This window comes from Macaca thibetana, chromosome 15 (genome assembly GCF_024542745.1).
Source record: "Macaca thibetana thibetana isolate TM-01 chromosome 15, ASM2454274v1, whole genome shotgun sequence".
Taxonomy (NCBI): domain Eukaryota; kingdom Metazoa; phylum Chordata; class Mammalia; order Primates; family Cercopithecidae; genus Macaca; species Macaca thibetana.
Genome location: NC_065592.1, coordinates 3,056,732 through 3,073,023, shown reverse-complemented (window position 1 = coordinate 3,073,023; position 16,292 = coordinate 3,056,732). Strand labels below are relative to the sequence as shown.

Genomic DNA, 16,292 nt, shown 5'->3' with positions numbered 1-16,292 from the left:
GTCCTAGCAGCTGGGGCTGACCTTCCGCTCACTTTATAGAGGGGAAGACTCGTGCCCAGAGGGTTGAACGACTGGCCGGCCGTCGCCAGCCTCGGAGACAGCCGTGTGTCTGGGAATCGGTGCTCTTGGCCTCTGGGCCCCAAGGTCGCTGGGAAGGGGAGCTGCACGGCTGTTCTGTGGGGGTGTTCATTCCAGCCCCTCCTGGCTGAGGTGCCATCCCCATGCAGTGGCTCTGCATGATGCTGGGACCCCAGGTGGCTGCTGCTATTCCCTGGCCTGGCCTTGGAGACACGGAAGGTGTGGGACGGCTTGGCACGCCCGGCCTTCTGACCCTGCTGGGACCCTGGACACATGACTTAGGCTGAGCCTCGTCCCCCGGTTAAGTGGAGGTAGCACCTGCATTTCTCCCGTGGGATTGCCCTGAGACGGTGTAAAATAAGTCCTCAAGCACTTGCCACGGCGCCCGGTGCCCTGGGGGCGCTGGAACGCTCTTCCAGCATCTGCACACCAGTGTGTGCCACAGGCAAGGCTACTTCCTGCCCCCAGGGACCGTCCCCCCAGGGAGGGAGGCCTGGGAGGGGCGGCAGAGGGGAACTGCGTGTGCCTCACTGAGCCGGACTGGAGCATGGTGGGCCGAGGTGGAGGGAGCGGTGTGGCTGCGGAGGGGCCTGAAGCCGAGGTGCAGGGTCTGAGTGGGTATGAACCCAGCTAGGCCTGGAGCGGGGTGGGGACATGGCTGGCTGAGCCTGGCTGCAGGGCTCCTGTGCTGCTGGGGACAGGGCGGGCCCGGCTTGCCCAGGGGATACCCCTTCACTGGGGCTGCAACCTCTGCCCAGTGGCCGTCTCGGAGCCTTGCTGTTCCTGTCCACCCCATGCTGAGCAGCCCCAAGCCTCGTATCCCAGCAGGCTGAGTCTCCTGGGGGCAGGGCAGGGGCACCAGCTGGTGCAGGCTGTGAGCGGTCCCCCTGGCACGGACATCGGCAGAGGGTCCTGCACAGATGGAACAGCCTTCGGGAACTGACGTGCGTCCCCTGATTCAGAGCTGTGTCTGGAAGTCTCGGCCGGTGACCAGGCCAGCGGGACCGATGCTCAGCTGTCCCCCGGGGCAGATGGGGAGGAGAAGGAAGGAAGCTGGCGGTGGGGGCGACTCACAGGACCTCGTGATGCTCTGCTCGCTGGATTTGCTTTTCCGTTCCCAGGCATTTGCTGTCATGATTTTGTTCCTGGCCACAATAACGCATTTCCACGGCCGTCCTGCTGCGTTTATGATGCGGCTCCTTCCAGAGCCTCCAGGCAGCTGCTGAATGGCTGGGTGGTTTTCCTGCTCGTGGGAAAAAGGGAGCCACCAGGCCTGGCCTCTTCTGCTCATAAGGACCTTACCCCTGTCCCTTTATGGGAGCAGGGCTGAGAGCCCAAGACCACTGCTGATTTGGGAGCCTGAAGGCCTGGCAGGGAGGTGGCAACCTGTCAGCAGGGGGACCAGGTCTGTGCGCCACTCAGATGGCCCCGAGGTGCAGAGGTGGCAGAGGGATCCCCACGCAGAGCCAGGTTCTGTAGGAATGCAAGGAGGCTGGAAGTGGAGCTGCCTTCTGGGTGCCTGAGAGCTGTCCAGGCTCCGAGGGCGGTGGGGACCCTGTGGTCACACCACTGGTTCCCTGAAGCTTCCTGTAACATCCCAGACATGCTCCCCAGGGTGTAGCAGCCCGAGGGTCATCCTTGTCCCTGCCTCATCCCAGGAATGGGCTCATGCCCTGGCGCTAGGAGAGTGCAGACAGGCCAGGTGGGGGTGGAGGTGGCCGCACCTCACATTACACACAGGGCCTGCCTGTCCTTGGATGGCTCCTCTCTCCTTCCCCTCCGAGGCTGCTGGTGGCTCAGCCTCTGTGCCCTGGATGCCCGTGGCTGTGCCTGCCAGTGATCAGGGCCCCGTTTGGCTCGGAACCTCCCCTGAGCCCTGTGCCTATGTGGGGCTGGGCTTGGGCAGCATCTCTAGGCGTTCACCTGGCGGTTCCAGAACAGGTTCTATGGAGTGAGCCGAGGGCCCTCCATCCTTCATGCCTGCCTAGGCTTAGGGAGTCTTTTGCTGCAGACCCCCCTTCCCTGGGGTCACTTGGGAAGGGGCACCTTAAGGGCCATTCCTGAAACAAATCCGTGCTCATTATCACCTCAGCTCCATGCCACTGCCACACCCTGCAGAGGTGGACTCGCTAGGTGCTCACAGTCCCCAGAGGCAGTGGGGTGGGGTCCCCAGGCTCCAAGGTGGCACTGCCAGTGGGGGTGGGGAAGGAGCTGGGAGGGAACTGGGATCTGAGTCCGAGTTCCCCCTCAGGGACTGCAGAACCATGTCCTCCTCACCACACTGCCCCACCAGGGCCCTACTGGGGTGTGCAGGGGCCGAGGAGGCCAGTGGGGGCTCCTGAGCTAGGGCAGCACCTGGCATCTCTGCCACTATCACTGTGGGCAAAGGGTGCCTTCTGCCCTGCACCAGGGTGAGCCCAGAAGCCAGCGTCCCTTCCCCTGCCCAGCCCCATGGAACTGACAGGTGGCGGCTGATGTGTTTCTGTTGGGATGTCTGGGCTGGGCCCCACAACTGCTGGGACCTCTGTGCCTCAGACTGAATTGAGCCTGACCCTGACCTGGGGTTAGGCCCCGCCCCCACCAACCAGAAACTTGCCCAACCCTGACCCCACAAGCCCAGCCCGGCCCCATTCCCTCCCTGCATGTCATTCTGGGCCTGGGAGGGCTGGGTGGGGCACCGCTGAGAGCCCCAGCAGGAACTGAAGGCCTGAGGCTCTGTCGCTGAGTGACAAGGTTATTATGCTGTCACCAGGCCAGCCGGAACTCTCCCCCACCCCACCAAGAGACAGCTCATTAGGAAGGCCCCCAGCTGTGGCCAGCCCAGGGCCGGGCTGCCCACCGTGCCAGCCCAATTTCAATGACCCACCTGAGGGTTTCCATCGTGGGCCAGGGGACCGGCACAGGCGGGCATCCGGAGCCAGGCAGCGGCCAGCCCATCCTGGGCAGGGTCGTAGGCAGGGCTGCAGGCCTTGAAGCCGTCATGTGAAGGCAGCAGCGACCCCAGGCAGGTCGGGCCAGGCTGGCCTTGCACCTGCTCACCCCTCGGCCCTGCGGCCATGCCAACGCTGGTCATGGGCACGCTGCCCACCCGCCTGGGGGACACGCCTCAGCTCGGCCACAAGAACAGCCGGAGGCAGGGCCTCTTCTCCCATGGGGCCCCAGGGAGAGCAGCCGACTGGGAGGCTGGTGCCAAGCCCAGGTAGCATCTGCGTGGACTCGGGCGGGGGGCTGCACTGCTGGCAGGTGCCATGCCTGCCCCGGGAGGCAGCGGCTCTGTGCAAGATACGAGGGTGTGGGGTCAGAGTGCTGTGGCTGCCTCTGACTGTGCCTTTGGGCAGGCAGCCCGGCCTCTCTGAGACTCAGTTTCTCCATCTGTAAATGAGGCCAATCATATTGCCTACCTCAGAGGGGTGTGGTCAGGGCTTGAGAGAGAATGCTGGGGCTGTCCTTGAGGTGGGGTATGTTCCAGGCCCTCCTCTCCACCTCCAGTCTGCAGAGCAGGAATGCCTGGGGAGGTGGGGCCAGTCTGAGCAGCTCTGCTCAGCACTTCACCTGCACATCTGACCCGCGTGTCTGCTGTTCCCTCTCAGGCTCCGCGCACCTGCAGCCGAGGATGACGTGGCATCCCTGAGGTGGCCCTCCCAGCAGCCGGACCCACCCTGGGCAGCTCCCCACATGGTCGGGTCTGAAGACCTCGAGGAGCCAGGCCCCTGGGGGAAGGCCCGCAGCCTGCCCATGTGGTCCACAGGCCCGGAGGTCAGGGATGGCGACAGCTCGGTGTCATCGGGCCGCCTCTCGGGTTCTTCGGGGGGCCATGAAGTGTGTGTGTCCTGGAAGGAGAGGCCCCCTCAGGTGTTGGGGCCCCGGTGGCGGCCCAGAAAGAGTGACCCACGGCTGGAGCAGCTGAGAGACAAGATCCGGGCCCAGGCGTGGCAGCAGGGGAGCTGTGCATCCCTGGGCACCTCAGCCCCCTCCAGCACCTCCAGACGCCACAAAGCCTCCGTGTTGGCGCTTAGGAGGAAGACCCAAGAGGCAAAAAATCCCCCTCCAGCCCCTGAATGCTCAGGTCAGTGGCCGCTTTGCCAGAGAGGGGCAGGAGGGCTGTGAGGCTGTCGGGAGGGTGGAGAGCGGGCAGGATCGAGCTGTGCTGGGCACGTGGTGGGGGCCAGCCGGGTGTATGCAGTGTGCCCCCAGGGTGGGGATTAGGAGTCATGAAGGGGTGCTCCTGAGCCGGGTCCATGATGTGGATCCCTCCCTGGAGATGGCAGGGGAGCGGTGGAGATGCCAGCGCCCAGGACGGGGGGCACACAGGGCCTGCGGGGCTGGGAGAGGGGGCCTGGTCTCTGGACCTAGAGTCTGTGCCTTTGTCCCTGTAGCCTCGGGGGACGCTGCATGGTCAGGTTTGTGGGGACTTAGGTCAGGAACGTCCTAAAATGTCAGCCTGGGATTTGGAAAGTCTGGCGGCTTCCCTCCTGCAGGGACAGGGGTGGGAGTGTGGTGGGGGTCTTGGCTCTGGAGGGGTCAAGGGTGGGAGTGGTAACTAAAGAAGTTTGGAGGCCGGGCGCGGTGGCTCAAGCCTGTAACCCCAGCACTTTGGGAGGCCGAGGTGGGCGGATCACAAGGTCAGGAGATCGAGACCATCCTGGCTAACACGGTGAAACCCCGTCTCTACTAAAAAATACCAAAAAAAAAAAAAACTAGCCGGGCGAGGTGGCGGGCGCCTGTAGTCCCAGCTACTCGGGAGGCTGAGGCAGGAGAATGGCGTAGACCCCGGAGGCAGAGCTTGCAGTGAGTTGAGATCCAGCCACTGCACTCCAGCCTGGGCGACAGAGTGAGACTCCGTCTCAAAAAAAAAAAAAAAAAAGAAGTTTGGAAACAGCTTCCCTGTTGGAGTAACGTTGAGAGCCAGTCCTGTGGATTCTCTGTGTCCAGGTATTTAACTCTTTTCCTAAGAAAACACGGAAGATGTTTTCCTCCTTTATTTTATTTTATATTTATTTTTTATTTTTTTATTTGTTCGAGATGGAGTCTCGCTCTGTCGCCCAGGTTGGAGTGCAGTGGCGTGAGTGTTTCGTGGGGACAGAGCTTCAGGAGGCAGAGGTTGTCGTGAGCTGAGATTGCACCACTGCCCTCCAGCTTGGGTGACCGTGAGACTTTGTCTCAAATAAATAAATAAAGGCTCTTGAGCTGCTGGCAAAATGGAACCTTTTCTTGGAAATTTTTTGTGGATCTCTCTCCTCACGCTGCCTTCTTCTTTTCACCCTGTTCCAGGTTTCGGCATCGTGAGCGCGGCTGAGCGCAGAGTTGAAGCCAAGGCCTCCCGTGGCCAGGGGCACGCGCTCTCCAGGGTCTCCCAGCACCAGGTTCCTGGTGAGTGGCTCTGTGGCTGGCTGTCCTGGTGCTCCGGGTTACATGCTCAGGCCATGATATGGGCAGCACAGGCTGGACCACACTCACAAAGACACAGGGTCAGGGAGGACCCCAACTGGAAAGAGGCCAAGCGGGGATTTGGAGCCAGACTGCCATTCTCTGGAGCCTGTGTTGTAGCCCTCTGCCTCTCCAGTGGGACAGGAATCCAGGCAGGCCCTGCAGGGTAGGGGAGTTGAACAGGGGCATTTTTTTTTTTTTTTTTCCGGAGAGATCTCCTGCACAAAATAGGCAAGGAGTTTCCCGTGTGGCCTCATGCCAGCCACAGGGAGTGGGCCTGGGGCCCTCCAGGTCCGTGCCAGCTCCTGGGCTCGCTTTTCCGTCTTGCAGATTCGAGGCATCCAGCCCACAGAGGGGGAGACGCTGAACCATTGGCCGGCTCCCAGGCCTGTGAGGAAGGGGCTGGGGCCAAGGGCCAAGGGCCCCACCAGGGTTTTTTTTTTGTTTTTTTTTTTTTTGAGACGGAGTCTTGCTCTGTCGCCCAGGCTGGAGTGCAGTGGCCGGATCCCAGCTCACTGCAAGCTCCGCCTCCCGGGTTTATGCCATTCTCCTGCCTCAGCCTCCCGAGTAGCTGGGACTACAGGTGCCCGCCACCTCACCCGGCTAGTTTTTTTTTTTTTTTTGTATGTTTTTTAGTAGAGACGGGGTTTCACCGTGTTAGCCAGGATGGTCTTGATCTCCTGACCTTGTGATCCGCCCATCTCGGCCTCCCAAAGTGCTGGGATTACAGGCTTGAGCCACCGCGCCCGGCCCCCACCAGGTTTTTACTCACTCATTTGTTTGACAAATGGGAGGGGTAGGATGCAGGGGGCAGGAGCTGCTGCTGGGGGCTGGAGGATGTGGCCTTTATCCCGGGCAATGGGAGCCGTTAGGCCTAGGCCGGGAGTGGCCGTGAGCTGGGCTTGGGCAGGCTCACTCTGCTGCCGGGGCGAAATGGATGCAGGAGGCTCTCTCCAGTCTGGAGAGAGGCAGATGCCAGGAAGATTCCTGAGACCCAGAATGAAGGATGGGGAGCTTGGGAGCAGAGGCGTTTCGGGCTCAGCACAGGAATCATGTGCATTTTCGTGGGGACAGTTGTCACCCATCCCAGCGGTGCAGTGCTGGCCGGGTGTACCCAGGTTGATGGTTTCTCCATGAGGTCTGGTGGGGCGGCAGCCACAGGCACGCATTTGGGTGTGTCCCTCCCATGTGGTGTGTGAGCCAGTGCAGATGTGGGCGGGGTCCCGGGCTGGCCCCCAGAGAGCAGGGGACAGAGCCCTCTCCCTCACCCCACAGTTGCAGGGGCACTCCTGCCCATCCAGATCCAGTTCTGCCTGAGGCCCGTGGTCAGCGCCATTTTGTTCCTCCCTCCTCTGCCTTCCGGGGGACCCCAATGGCAACAGCTTGTCCAGGTGGCCACTCTCCCTGCCCCTGCCCCAGGTCAAGTTCAGGGTCCAGCAATGGGTCACTCAGGGACCTCAGCCACTCCATCCTATCAGTCACCGGCTCCTGGCAGCCTCGTTTTCATGCTCCCAGTTTGAGAACTCTCCAGAAGCAGGCATGGAGGAGGGCCTTTTTTTTTTTTTTTTTTTTTTTGAGACGGAGTCTCGCTCTGTCACCCAGGCTGGAGTGCAATGGCGCGATCTCGGCTCACTGCAAGCTCCGCCTCCCGGGTTCATGCCATTCTCCTGCCTCAGCCTCCCGAGTAGCTGGGACTACAGGCGCCTGCCACCACGCCCGGCTAATTTTTTGTATTTTTAGTAGAGACGGGGTTTCACCGTGTTAGCCAGGATGGTCTCGATCTCCTGACCTCGTGGTCCACCCGTCTCGGCCTCCCAAAGTGCTGGGATTACAGGCGTGACCCACCGCGCCCGGTCGGAGGGCCTTTAAGTGCCCAGTTCAGTGGCGCTAAGCACATTCATCGCGCTGGGCAGACATTGCCAGCCTCCATCTCTAGAACTTTCCATCTTCCCAAACCGAAGCTCTGTCCCCACTTACTCTCCATCTCCGTCCCCCAGCCCCTGGCACCTACCTTCCTACTTCCTGTCTCTGTGGACCTAGTGACTCTGGGGACCATATAGAATGTGTCCCTTGCAGAGGACCTGGCTTTTGAGGCTCCTCCTGCCAGCAGAGTTGGGGCCTGTAAAACTAAGGGACAGGCCCAGCCTGGACCCAGCGGCGTTTGGAGGTTCAGACGCCTTTGGGTCAGAGTCCTCTTCTATGGGTCCCCCGCCGTGGGACACCCGTCAGACACGGCAGGCTCTCGCATGGTGGCTTCCCAGATGCGCCCCCACCCCAGCTGTGCGGAGACTAAAGCTTGGAGGCAGGGAAAGATGACCAGCCAGCTTCCGGAGCCAGGCCCTCTTGGTGGCCGCTGCACTCGCTGCAGGACTTTGAGCAAACTCCACCCCCTGGGGTTCTCCATCTCCTCCCCATCAGCAGAGGGGTCCACCCCGCCATGCCAAGTCCTCTCCAGGTCTTGCCCTTGCTCTTCCTGGCCCTGGTCCCAGAGGTGTTCAGTCCGCTGCTGCCACTCTGTGCATTCACTTGGGTCCTGGCCGGTCCAGTCATTCATTCACTCAGCAAACTGTCCTGAGTGCCCATGGTCCGGGCCCCCAGCTGGGTGCTGGGTTCAGAGAGGAGAAACTGGTTCCTGTCCTCAGGACCTCTGAGCCTGGAGGGGAGGCCGCCAGACACTCGGGAGGGAATTTGAGTAGGTATGTCCGGTTCTCTAAGGAGGAGTCCCCAGCGGCAGTCCCCAGGCAGAGCACTGCAGGGGACGTGACAGTCAGACTGTGCCACGTCCCCAGCGTTAGCCGCCCACCCTGGCTCTCACCAACCAGGGATCAGGACCGGCAATGTTTATGACTCTAGGAACTGTGTTTGCACAGGACCCCAGGACAGCCATGTGGCGGGGCCTGTGTGTCATTTTACTGCTCACCCTCCCTCCCTTCCTTTCTCTTCCTCACTGAAGTTCTAAGGGAAAAACCCAAAAGGGCCAAGAGCAGTTCTTGCAAAAGAGAGAAGACTCCGAAGTCACCCTACCCTAGAAGACCAGCCAGAGACAAAGACAAAGACGAAGGTAAGGTTTGCTATTTTGGGGCCCCGGCACACTAGGTGTATATGATCCTGGCACACACTAGGTAGGCAGATGGCTTTCATTTCTGGAGCTGGGGCTGGCCGGCCAGACTGCCACATGCACAGGGTTCTGCAGGGCACCTGGGATCGGCAGGCCCGGCTGGAGCGTCAGGGCTGGTGCCCCAGGCAACTGGTGACCTTGGCCACCACTGGAGCAGCAGGTGGTTCCTGTCTGGGCAGGGGCGTGTCCCTTGAGACAGAGTAGAAGTCCACAAAACACCGGGCACTATTGTCCTCTCAACACTGGGAGACTGGGCGAGTCTAAGGAAACAGAGCCGTTCAATCACACTGTAGCATGCATTGGCAGCTCATGGTACCCACAGCTCATACCACCTGCCGCTCATGGCACCCGTAGCTCAAGGCACCCATACCCCATGGCACCCGCAGCTCACAGCACCCACAGCCCACAGCACCTGCAACTTATGGCGCCCGCAGCCTACACCACCCGCAGCTCACAGCTCTCCAGAGCAGTAACAGATACTGGCATGGGTGCACGTGCGGTGGGCAGCTCAGGGCACGCTTGGCCGAGGGAGCCGTGCCTGCTTTGTCAAGTGGGCACATTTAATGAGCAAGCCAGGACATCTCCTTCCACCTGCACACTTGGGGGTGGGAAAGGGTCTTCTGTAGACCCCACTCCAGTAGCTTGGGGACTCCGCACAGGCACATGGGGGTGTGGGTCAGCCATGCGCTTGCGTTACGATTAATGTCATGCGTGTTTCCCGGAGAGTCCAGTCAGGTAATCCTGTGGGTGGATCCCAGTGGTCACAGAGGAATTTCTGATCCAGGCATCTCCCCTGCTGAGGACCGGGCAGAGGTGTGAGAGACCCAGCGGCCCAGCCTGGGCATGGGTTTCAGAGATAGCAGGGTGAACCTGAGAGCGGCCCCTGCCCTTGAGCGGGTGGGCGGCAGGCAGAGTCCCTCCGGGGCTTCCCTCTGGGGCGTCTTCGTGGTCAGGGGAGTGGTGTGGCCAGCACCCACACTATGTGGGCCCACTGCAGCCTCCTGGTTCCCCGCCAAGGTCAGCAGTCTTGCTCCCATTTTGTAGATGAGGCAACCGAGGTTCACAGAGCGTCCACAGCCTGCCCGGAGCTACACAAGCAGAGGCAGAGCCTCCCACCCGTCCAGCCCGAGGCCGATGCTCCTAACCTGGGAGCCCACCCGTGTGCACCTGGGGCCACACCTGGGCAGCTTGTCAAGGCCACCCTCCAGGCGTGGATCCTGGGGCCCCCGAACCACGGGATTTTGGAGATACCAGCAACAGCCCCCAGGTGGAGTGAACGCCACCCACTGGGCTGAGATTGGCTCTGTGGGACCCTCACTCTAAGTTTTAGCAGTGCCAGCTTGCCGGCCTCTCCCGTGATGCTCCATGCCTCAGTTTCTCCACACCGTGTGCAATCACAGCCCTGGGGCCGCGGGGAGGGGCACTGCGTGGCGTGCGCTCTGTCCGTGCCTGGGGGCCTGAGCGTCTGTCCCGTGTCATCAGTCACCGGCCCCTCTGCTCTTAGGCAAAGCGGCAGCTTCCAGCCGAGCGTAAACGCCTCTGTGCCCACACCCAGAGAGGACGCGCGGGTTAGGTGGGAGCTCAGCGGGGCCGCGGGGCCACCATGTGCATTCAGCGGGGCCAGAGGCCAAGCAGGAGGGGAAGGCGATCGAGGGACCCGGGCACCAAGAAGGTTCCGGAAGGCTGTGGAAACATGCGTACAATATAACAATTTTCTGCATGATCACCCCCTCCTTCCCCCAAGTCTTTGGTTTGTTTTATTTTAATGGCTCAGTTGAAAAATGACCTGCTTTCTGCCTGACACCGGGTCAGAGGGCATGCCACCGGCCGCATTCATCATCGTAAGCACCATGTCACCCTGACAGTGTTGACCATTAGTTTCTGTCAGTGACGAAGTCACAGCTGGGCTAAGGAGAGATGAGTTTCAGTTCAGAGGTCAGAGCCACAGGACTTGGGAATTGGATGAATTAGAAATTTGCTGTAGTTAACAAAAAATTAAATCACAATAGTTATAAAATATTCATCCATCCGGGCCAAAGGAAAATGAAGCCCGATATTTAATTTCAGATTATATCACCTCACTTTGCATTTTTTATCATAGATTCGGTCGGCCCCGGAACTTTGACAGGGCACTTGGGGACTTCATCCATTTCCACAGATTAAAAATCCTCTCGTAAAAAAATTAATTGCCATTAAACTGCTCAGCGGAAGAAAAAATGTGCCCATCAGGACCCATTTATCGAGCGGGACCCTCTGGCGGGCTGATGGGGAAGTGAGTGGCCAGCGATGGAGGGGCCGGGCGAGCAGGCAGGCAGCCCCTCCCCAGGCGGGCCCCGGCGCAGCACCCCAGCGAGGGAAAGCAGCTGTAGGGACTAGGATGGAGAGACCCTACCGGGGCTCCCCTCCATTCTGGGTCCCCCCCGAAACCCAGCTGTGGCCAATTGGGTCACGTTGGCCTCAGCTCCGGCCTTTGACACCACCCTGAGCCAGCGGAATCCTGACCCACTTCCGGGCCTAACTCCTGCAATGATCGTGATTACCCTTTCATTCTTGTGGCCCTATGGCAGGTGCTGTGAGATACGGACCCCATTTTACAGATGGGGAAACTGAGGCATGGATAAGTGAATCACCTGCCTGAGGCCCATGGCTGATGAGTGGCAGAGCCAGACTTAAACCCAGGTCTGGGACTCCTGAGACCACACCCTAAACCTTCCTCTATCTTGGGGTCCTGTCCTAGACAGGGTATGGCCTTAAGGGGTCCTGTCCTAAAGTGGGCGTGGGGCATGGCTTGGGGTCCTGTCCTGCTGAGGGCGTGGCTGTGGGAAACCTGTCCTTGGGGATGTGGCTTTGGGAGGGCATGGCCTGGTGGGCGTGACTGCGTAGCCCATTCCCCTTCCTGGAGAGGTAGCTTCAGGCCTGTGGCTGATGGCCAGGGGTCAGGGCAGTGTGAGGAAGGTGCCATGTCTGGGGGGTGCTAGGGAAGTCCCTGATTCAGTTCAGGAGCCTGCCCCTGGGTGCTTAGCTCTCTGGATGGTCCCTGCCCAGGGCACCCTCATTTGGCAGAACGTTCCCCTTCGTGGGGGCCAGGGCGAGCCCTGGCTGAGACTCCACGGTGGTCTTAACCCCAGGCCGTGGAGTGGAACCGCCCTGGGCTGGGCCTAAGGAAGGGGCGTAGGCGCCAGGGACTCATAGCATGTGTGGTGTTGGCCCTGCAGAGCCAGGTGGAATAAGCAGTGTGTGTGAGCGTGAGTCAGAGAGCATGTGTGTCTGTGTGAAAGTGCATGAGAGCATGAGTGTGTGGCAGTGTGTGAGTGTGAGAACATGTGTGTGTGAATGTGTATGAGAGCATGAGTGTGTGGTAGTGTGTGTGTGTGAGAGCATGTGTGTGTGAATGTGTGTGAGAGCATGAGTGTGTGGCAGTGTGTGAGTGTGAGAACGTGTGTGTGAATGTGTATGAGAGCATGAGTGTGTGGTAGTGTGTGTGAGTGTGAGAGCATGTGTGTGTGAATGTGTGTGAGAGCATGAGTGTGTGGCAGTGTGTGTGAGAGCATGTGTGTGTGAATGTGTGTGAGAGCATGAGTGTGTGGCAGTGTGTGAGTGTGAGAGCATGTGTGATGTGTGTGAGAGCATGTGTGTGGTAGTGTGTGTGAGAGTGAGAGCATGTGTGTCTGTGTGAATGTGTGTGAGAGCATGAGTGTGTGGTAATGTGTGTGACTGTGAGAACATGCGTGTCTGTGTGAAAGTGTGAAAGCATGAGTGTGTCTGGTAGTGTGTGTGAGTGTGAGAGCATGCGTGTCTGTGTGAATGTGTGTGAGAGCATGAGTGTGTGTGGTAGTGTGAGTGTGAGAGCATGCGTGTCTGTGTGAAAGTGTGTGAGAGCATGAGTCCGTGGTAGTGTGTGAGTGTGAGAGCATGCGTGTCTGTGTGAAAGTGTGTGAGAGGATGAGTGTGTGGTAGTGTGTGTGAGTGTGAGAGCATATGTGTCTGTGTGAAAGTGTGAGAGCATGAGTCTGTGGTCGTGTGTGTGAGTGTGAGAACATGCGTGTCTGTGTGAAAGTGTGTGAGAGGATGAGACCGTGTGTGAACATGTGTCAGAGTGTGTGCGAGTGTGTGTGCCTGTGTGAATGTGTGACCATGTGAATGAGCATGTGTGACAGCACGTGTGCGGGATGCTGTGACTGTGTGAGTGTGTGCGTGCCTGTCAGCACTGGAGTGCGTGTGTGAGCCTGTGAGCCCGTAAGGGAATTGTGAGCATGTGTGTGAGTGCGTGTGGGGGGGGCACATGTGTGAGAGCGTCTGAGCATGAGTGTGTGTGAGTGTGCGAGCGTGTGAGCCCAGGGCTGGCCCTGCTTCCGGCCTTTGCCAGGGCCCTCGCGGCTGGGCCCACGGGGCTGGCAGCACTGATGTTGGCATCGGTGGCCGTGAGCTGGGCTATGAAGTACCACCCTGATGAATGCTGCTCACTGTGTGACGCCATTTGTGAGCGAAGGCTCATTTGTACTCGGAACGTGGGGCCGTTTGTTGCCGCGATGCTTGGGACTCCCTGTCCTGCCAGTCTGGGAGCCTTCACCGCCGCCCACCCGTGTGACCACTGACTGCTGGCTTAAACGCAGGTTAATCTCCTGGGGCTCGGCGCGTGTGGCCGGCGGTGGCAGGACCTCCCATGTCCGTGCGGAGCCTGATGTGCAGCGGGGAGCGGAGGGTGGGGCTGCTGGCTCGCGATTGTCACTCCTGCTGCTGCTGCTGCTCAGTGTTTCTTTCGCATGGGCTGTGCGTCCGGCCTGTGCTGAGAGCTTCACTGGCAGAGCTGTGGGGCAGGTCCCGTTGTCCACGCTTTCCTGAAGACTCTGAGGGTCAGGGAAGCCACCTGCCCGTGGCCGCCCTGAGACTCAGCCTTGCCCCGTGCAGGCTGAGGGTCCCGCTGTGCCCAACAGGGGCCTGGATGTGAGGGATGTGCCCCCTGTGCCCTCTGGGAGTGTTGAAGTGGCCTCCTGGGGCTGTGCAGAGCCACCAACCTCCCCGTCCGGGCCAGTGCCCAGAGGGACATGGGGCGCCCGGCTGCGTGTGTGTTTTCTCTGTTTAAGATTCGGAGCTGGTTGGTGTTTACGCCTGGAGAAAGGGACAAGCTCTGGTGAGGTCGCTGCTTGGGCCCCCTCCTGTCCTCCGCAGGCTCCATAGCAAGGATCCCTGGAGAGACCCGGCTCTCACCGTGGACTTAGGTACCTGTGCCTCTGCCATGAGCTCTGTCCTGCTCTGCTGTGGCATCTGGGGGCGGGCGCAGAGGAGGAGACGCCCAGGCTCCTGGCTGCCTGGAAGGAGGAGGTGTGGGCGCCTCTCACAGAAGCCTGCAAACACCCTCCAAACCTGCCACCCATTCAACTGGGGACTTCGGGCAATAAGTGTTTTCAAAGCCTAACAAAAGGGTTTCTGTCCCTGGGAGGCTCCATCGGCAGTTCCCAGGCAGGCACCCTGCCAAGGCGCTTTCCTGGCAGGAAGGCAGGATGGGAGCTGGCAGGGGCTCCCCAGACACTGGCACCCTCCACCTGTGCTTGGCTACCGTGTGCAGAGCAGCGGCTCATCACACAGGCGTGGTGCCCACCCTCAGAGGGCTTCTGCCCAGCAGAGGCCCAAGGGCCTCCTAGCCGCCCCCACGCTCTTTGCCTCCAGCCTGGTGGAGGAGCTGGCTTTGCTCTCCCCTCTGCTCCTCTCCTCACCCCGATCCTCCTGTCTTCGCAGGAGACAGCGAGAAAGTCACAGCTGCCGAGTGCTCACCGGTTTGTGCCCAGTGTCCCGGTGCCACCTCCGCCCACAGTGACCAGCAGGTGTCTGGGAACACACCCAGCCTGGCTTCCTTCGACCAGCCGGCGACCATCCAGACGGCCATGGCCATCCTACGAGACCTGCGCCAGCAAATCCAGGCTGGTCTAGAACTGGCCCAGACCCGCAAGGGAGGGCAAGAGCTGAGGCCAACAAAGCAGAGGCTGCAGGACGTGGCAAGGAAGGGCCCCTGCAGGGACCCCAGTGCCCAGATATCCTTCTCTAAGAGTCCCTGGGCCATGACAGAGGGGAAGCGTTCCTCTTCAGAGAGGGCTAGGAGTTTCCACACCTGGGAGCCCTGGAGCTCCTCCATTGGATGGGAGTCCTGTCCGCAGAGGGCCTGGGAGACCCGAGGACAGGACTGCTCCTTCCAGAGGCCGGAGAGTCCCCATGAGAGGTTGGGCCACTTCTCCCGGCGGCCCTGGAGTGCGTTGGCTGGGCAGGCCTGCAGTTCGCAGAGGGCCTCAGGGGCCCAAAGACAGGGCCCCTCCTCCCAGAGGCCGGGGAGCCCCCATGAAAAGCAGAACCCCTTTGGAACCCAGCAGTCCTGGAGTGCTGCAGCCACGCAGCCCTGTCCACAGAGGGCCTGGACTGCCTGTGAAGACTGGGAGGCCCTTGGCCCCAGACTGTGGAATCCTCTGGAAAGGCCCAGTCCTCCAGCACAGCGGCCCTGGAGCAGCTCCAGCGTGCAGAGGGCCGGCCCCCCGGGCAAGGGCAGAGGCATCGGCTCCCCTGCCTCGGGTGCCAAGCATGCCCTGCCAAGGCCCACTGGGAGCTTCCCTCAGAACCCACCTGGGAAGGAGAAGGACGTGCTACAGCCCTGCCCCAGGCCCCGGGGTCTCCTGGGACCCTCACACAGCTCCGAGTCCTTGCGGGAGTTCATGCGCCAGAAGGCGCAGGCCCGGCGGCGGCAGGCCCTGGAGGAGAAGGCCTCGGCCCTGCGCACACAGGAGCTGAGGAGCCAGAGGTTGCAGGAGGTCTACCGGCGGCAGAGGGAGGCCGTCCTTGGCAGGGCGGTCCCCGTGGTCTCCCGGACCACCCCTGGCATCGTGACCTTTGTCCCCAGTTCTGCGCAGTCCGCGGTACGTGCCGGGGGTGGGTTGGGGGGACTCAGCCATGGACCCAAGGCTTAGGCGCTCAGGTGCTGCCTCCAGCCCCCTGGTGCCCTCCAGGGAGTGGCTGGGTGAGGGCTGCAGCTGGGGGCTGGGGACTGCGCGGTGTCGCTGCCACTGCCCACAGAAAGCCAGAGGTTCTGTGGATGCCTCCCTGGGGGATGCCCTGGTGAGGTGCAGGGTCAGACTTGGGCGCCTTTGCCCCTGGGTACAACGGGGCTCCGGAGAGACTCCCTTGGCTCTCACAGCCCCTGAAGTGGGACCCCCGATTCCTGCACGGCTCTGGGAAAGCAGCCTGAGACCCCGAGGGGAGGTCAGGGCCTAGCTCTGAGGCTGAGAGAACGGGGCGTGTGGGCTTCCCAGGCGGGGGCCCTCTGATGGCATTGCCCTCTGCTTTAGGGCCTGGAAGCCTCCGGGAGCCTGGAGTCCCCGGTGCTGGAGTGGAGCAAAGTGACCTCTGGCGTGGTGCTGGGGGGCCAGGAAGCCCCAGGCAGGTGGGTGTGAAAGTGCAGGGGCTGCACGTGCTGGGTGGGGCCGTGGGTGGGCTGGGGCCGAGGACAATGCTGGGTGCGTTCTGGGGACCTCGTGATATCGCCTCATGACTGAGAGGCTCCTCAGGTGGGGCAGGCTGTGTCCCGCCCGCCCACAGTGCCGCCTGGCTGCATGGAGCAGGCGGTCACCACTGTGCTTGTTCTCATGGAGGCAAGACTCGCATCAAACTTAAATCCACCACGTTAAAG

The 16,292-nt window shown here is 61.0% G+C and overlaps 1 protein-coding gene across 1 annotated transcript in view; it reads left to right on the top strand.

Annotated features, from left to right (window-relative positions):
• The first annotated feature begins 2,830 nt into the window (after window positions 1–2,830).
• The window catches only part of CCDC187 (coiled-coil domain containing 187), a 50,109-nt gene continuing 36,647 nt past the window's right edge, over window positions 2,831–16,292 (top strand). Inside the window, exons 1-7 of the mRNA XM_050761650.1 lie at window positions 2,831–3,277; window positions 3,669–4,144; window positions 5,350–5,448; window positions 8,459–8,566; window positions 13,708–13,842; window positions 14,360–15,522; window positions 15,952–16,046. Coding sequence (XP_050617607.1) covers window positions 3,135–3,277; window positions 3,669–4,144; window positions 5,350–5,448; window positions 8,459–8,566; window positions 13,708–13,842; window positions 14,360–15,522; window positions 15,952–16,046 — 2,219 coding nt within the window. The 5' untranslated portion in view covers window positions 2,831–3,134. The remainder of the gene's footprint in view (window positions 3,278–3,668; window positions 4,145–5,349; window positions 5,449–8,458; window positions 8,567–13,707; window positions 13,843–14,359; window positions 15,523–15,951; window positions 16,047–16,292) is intronic.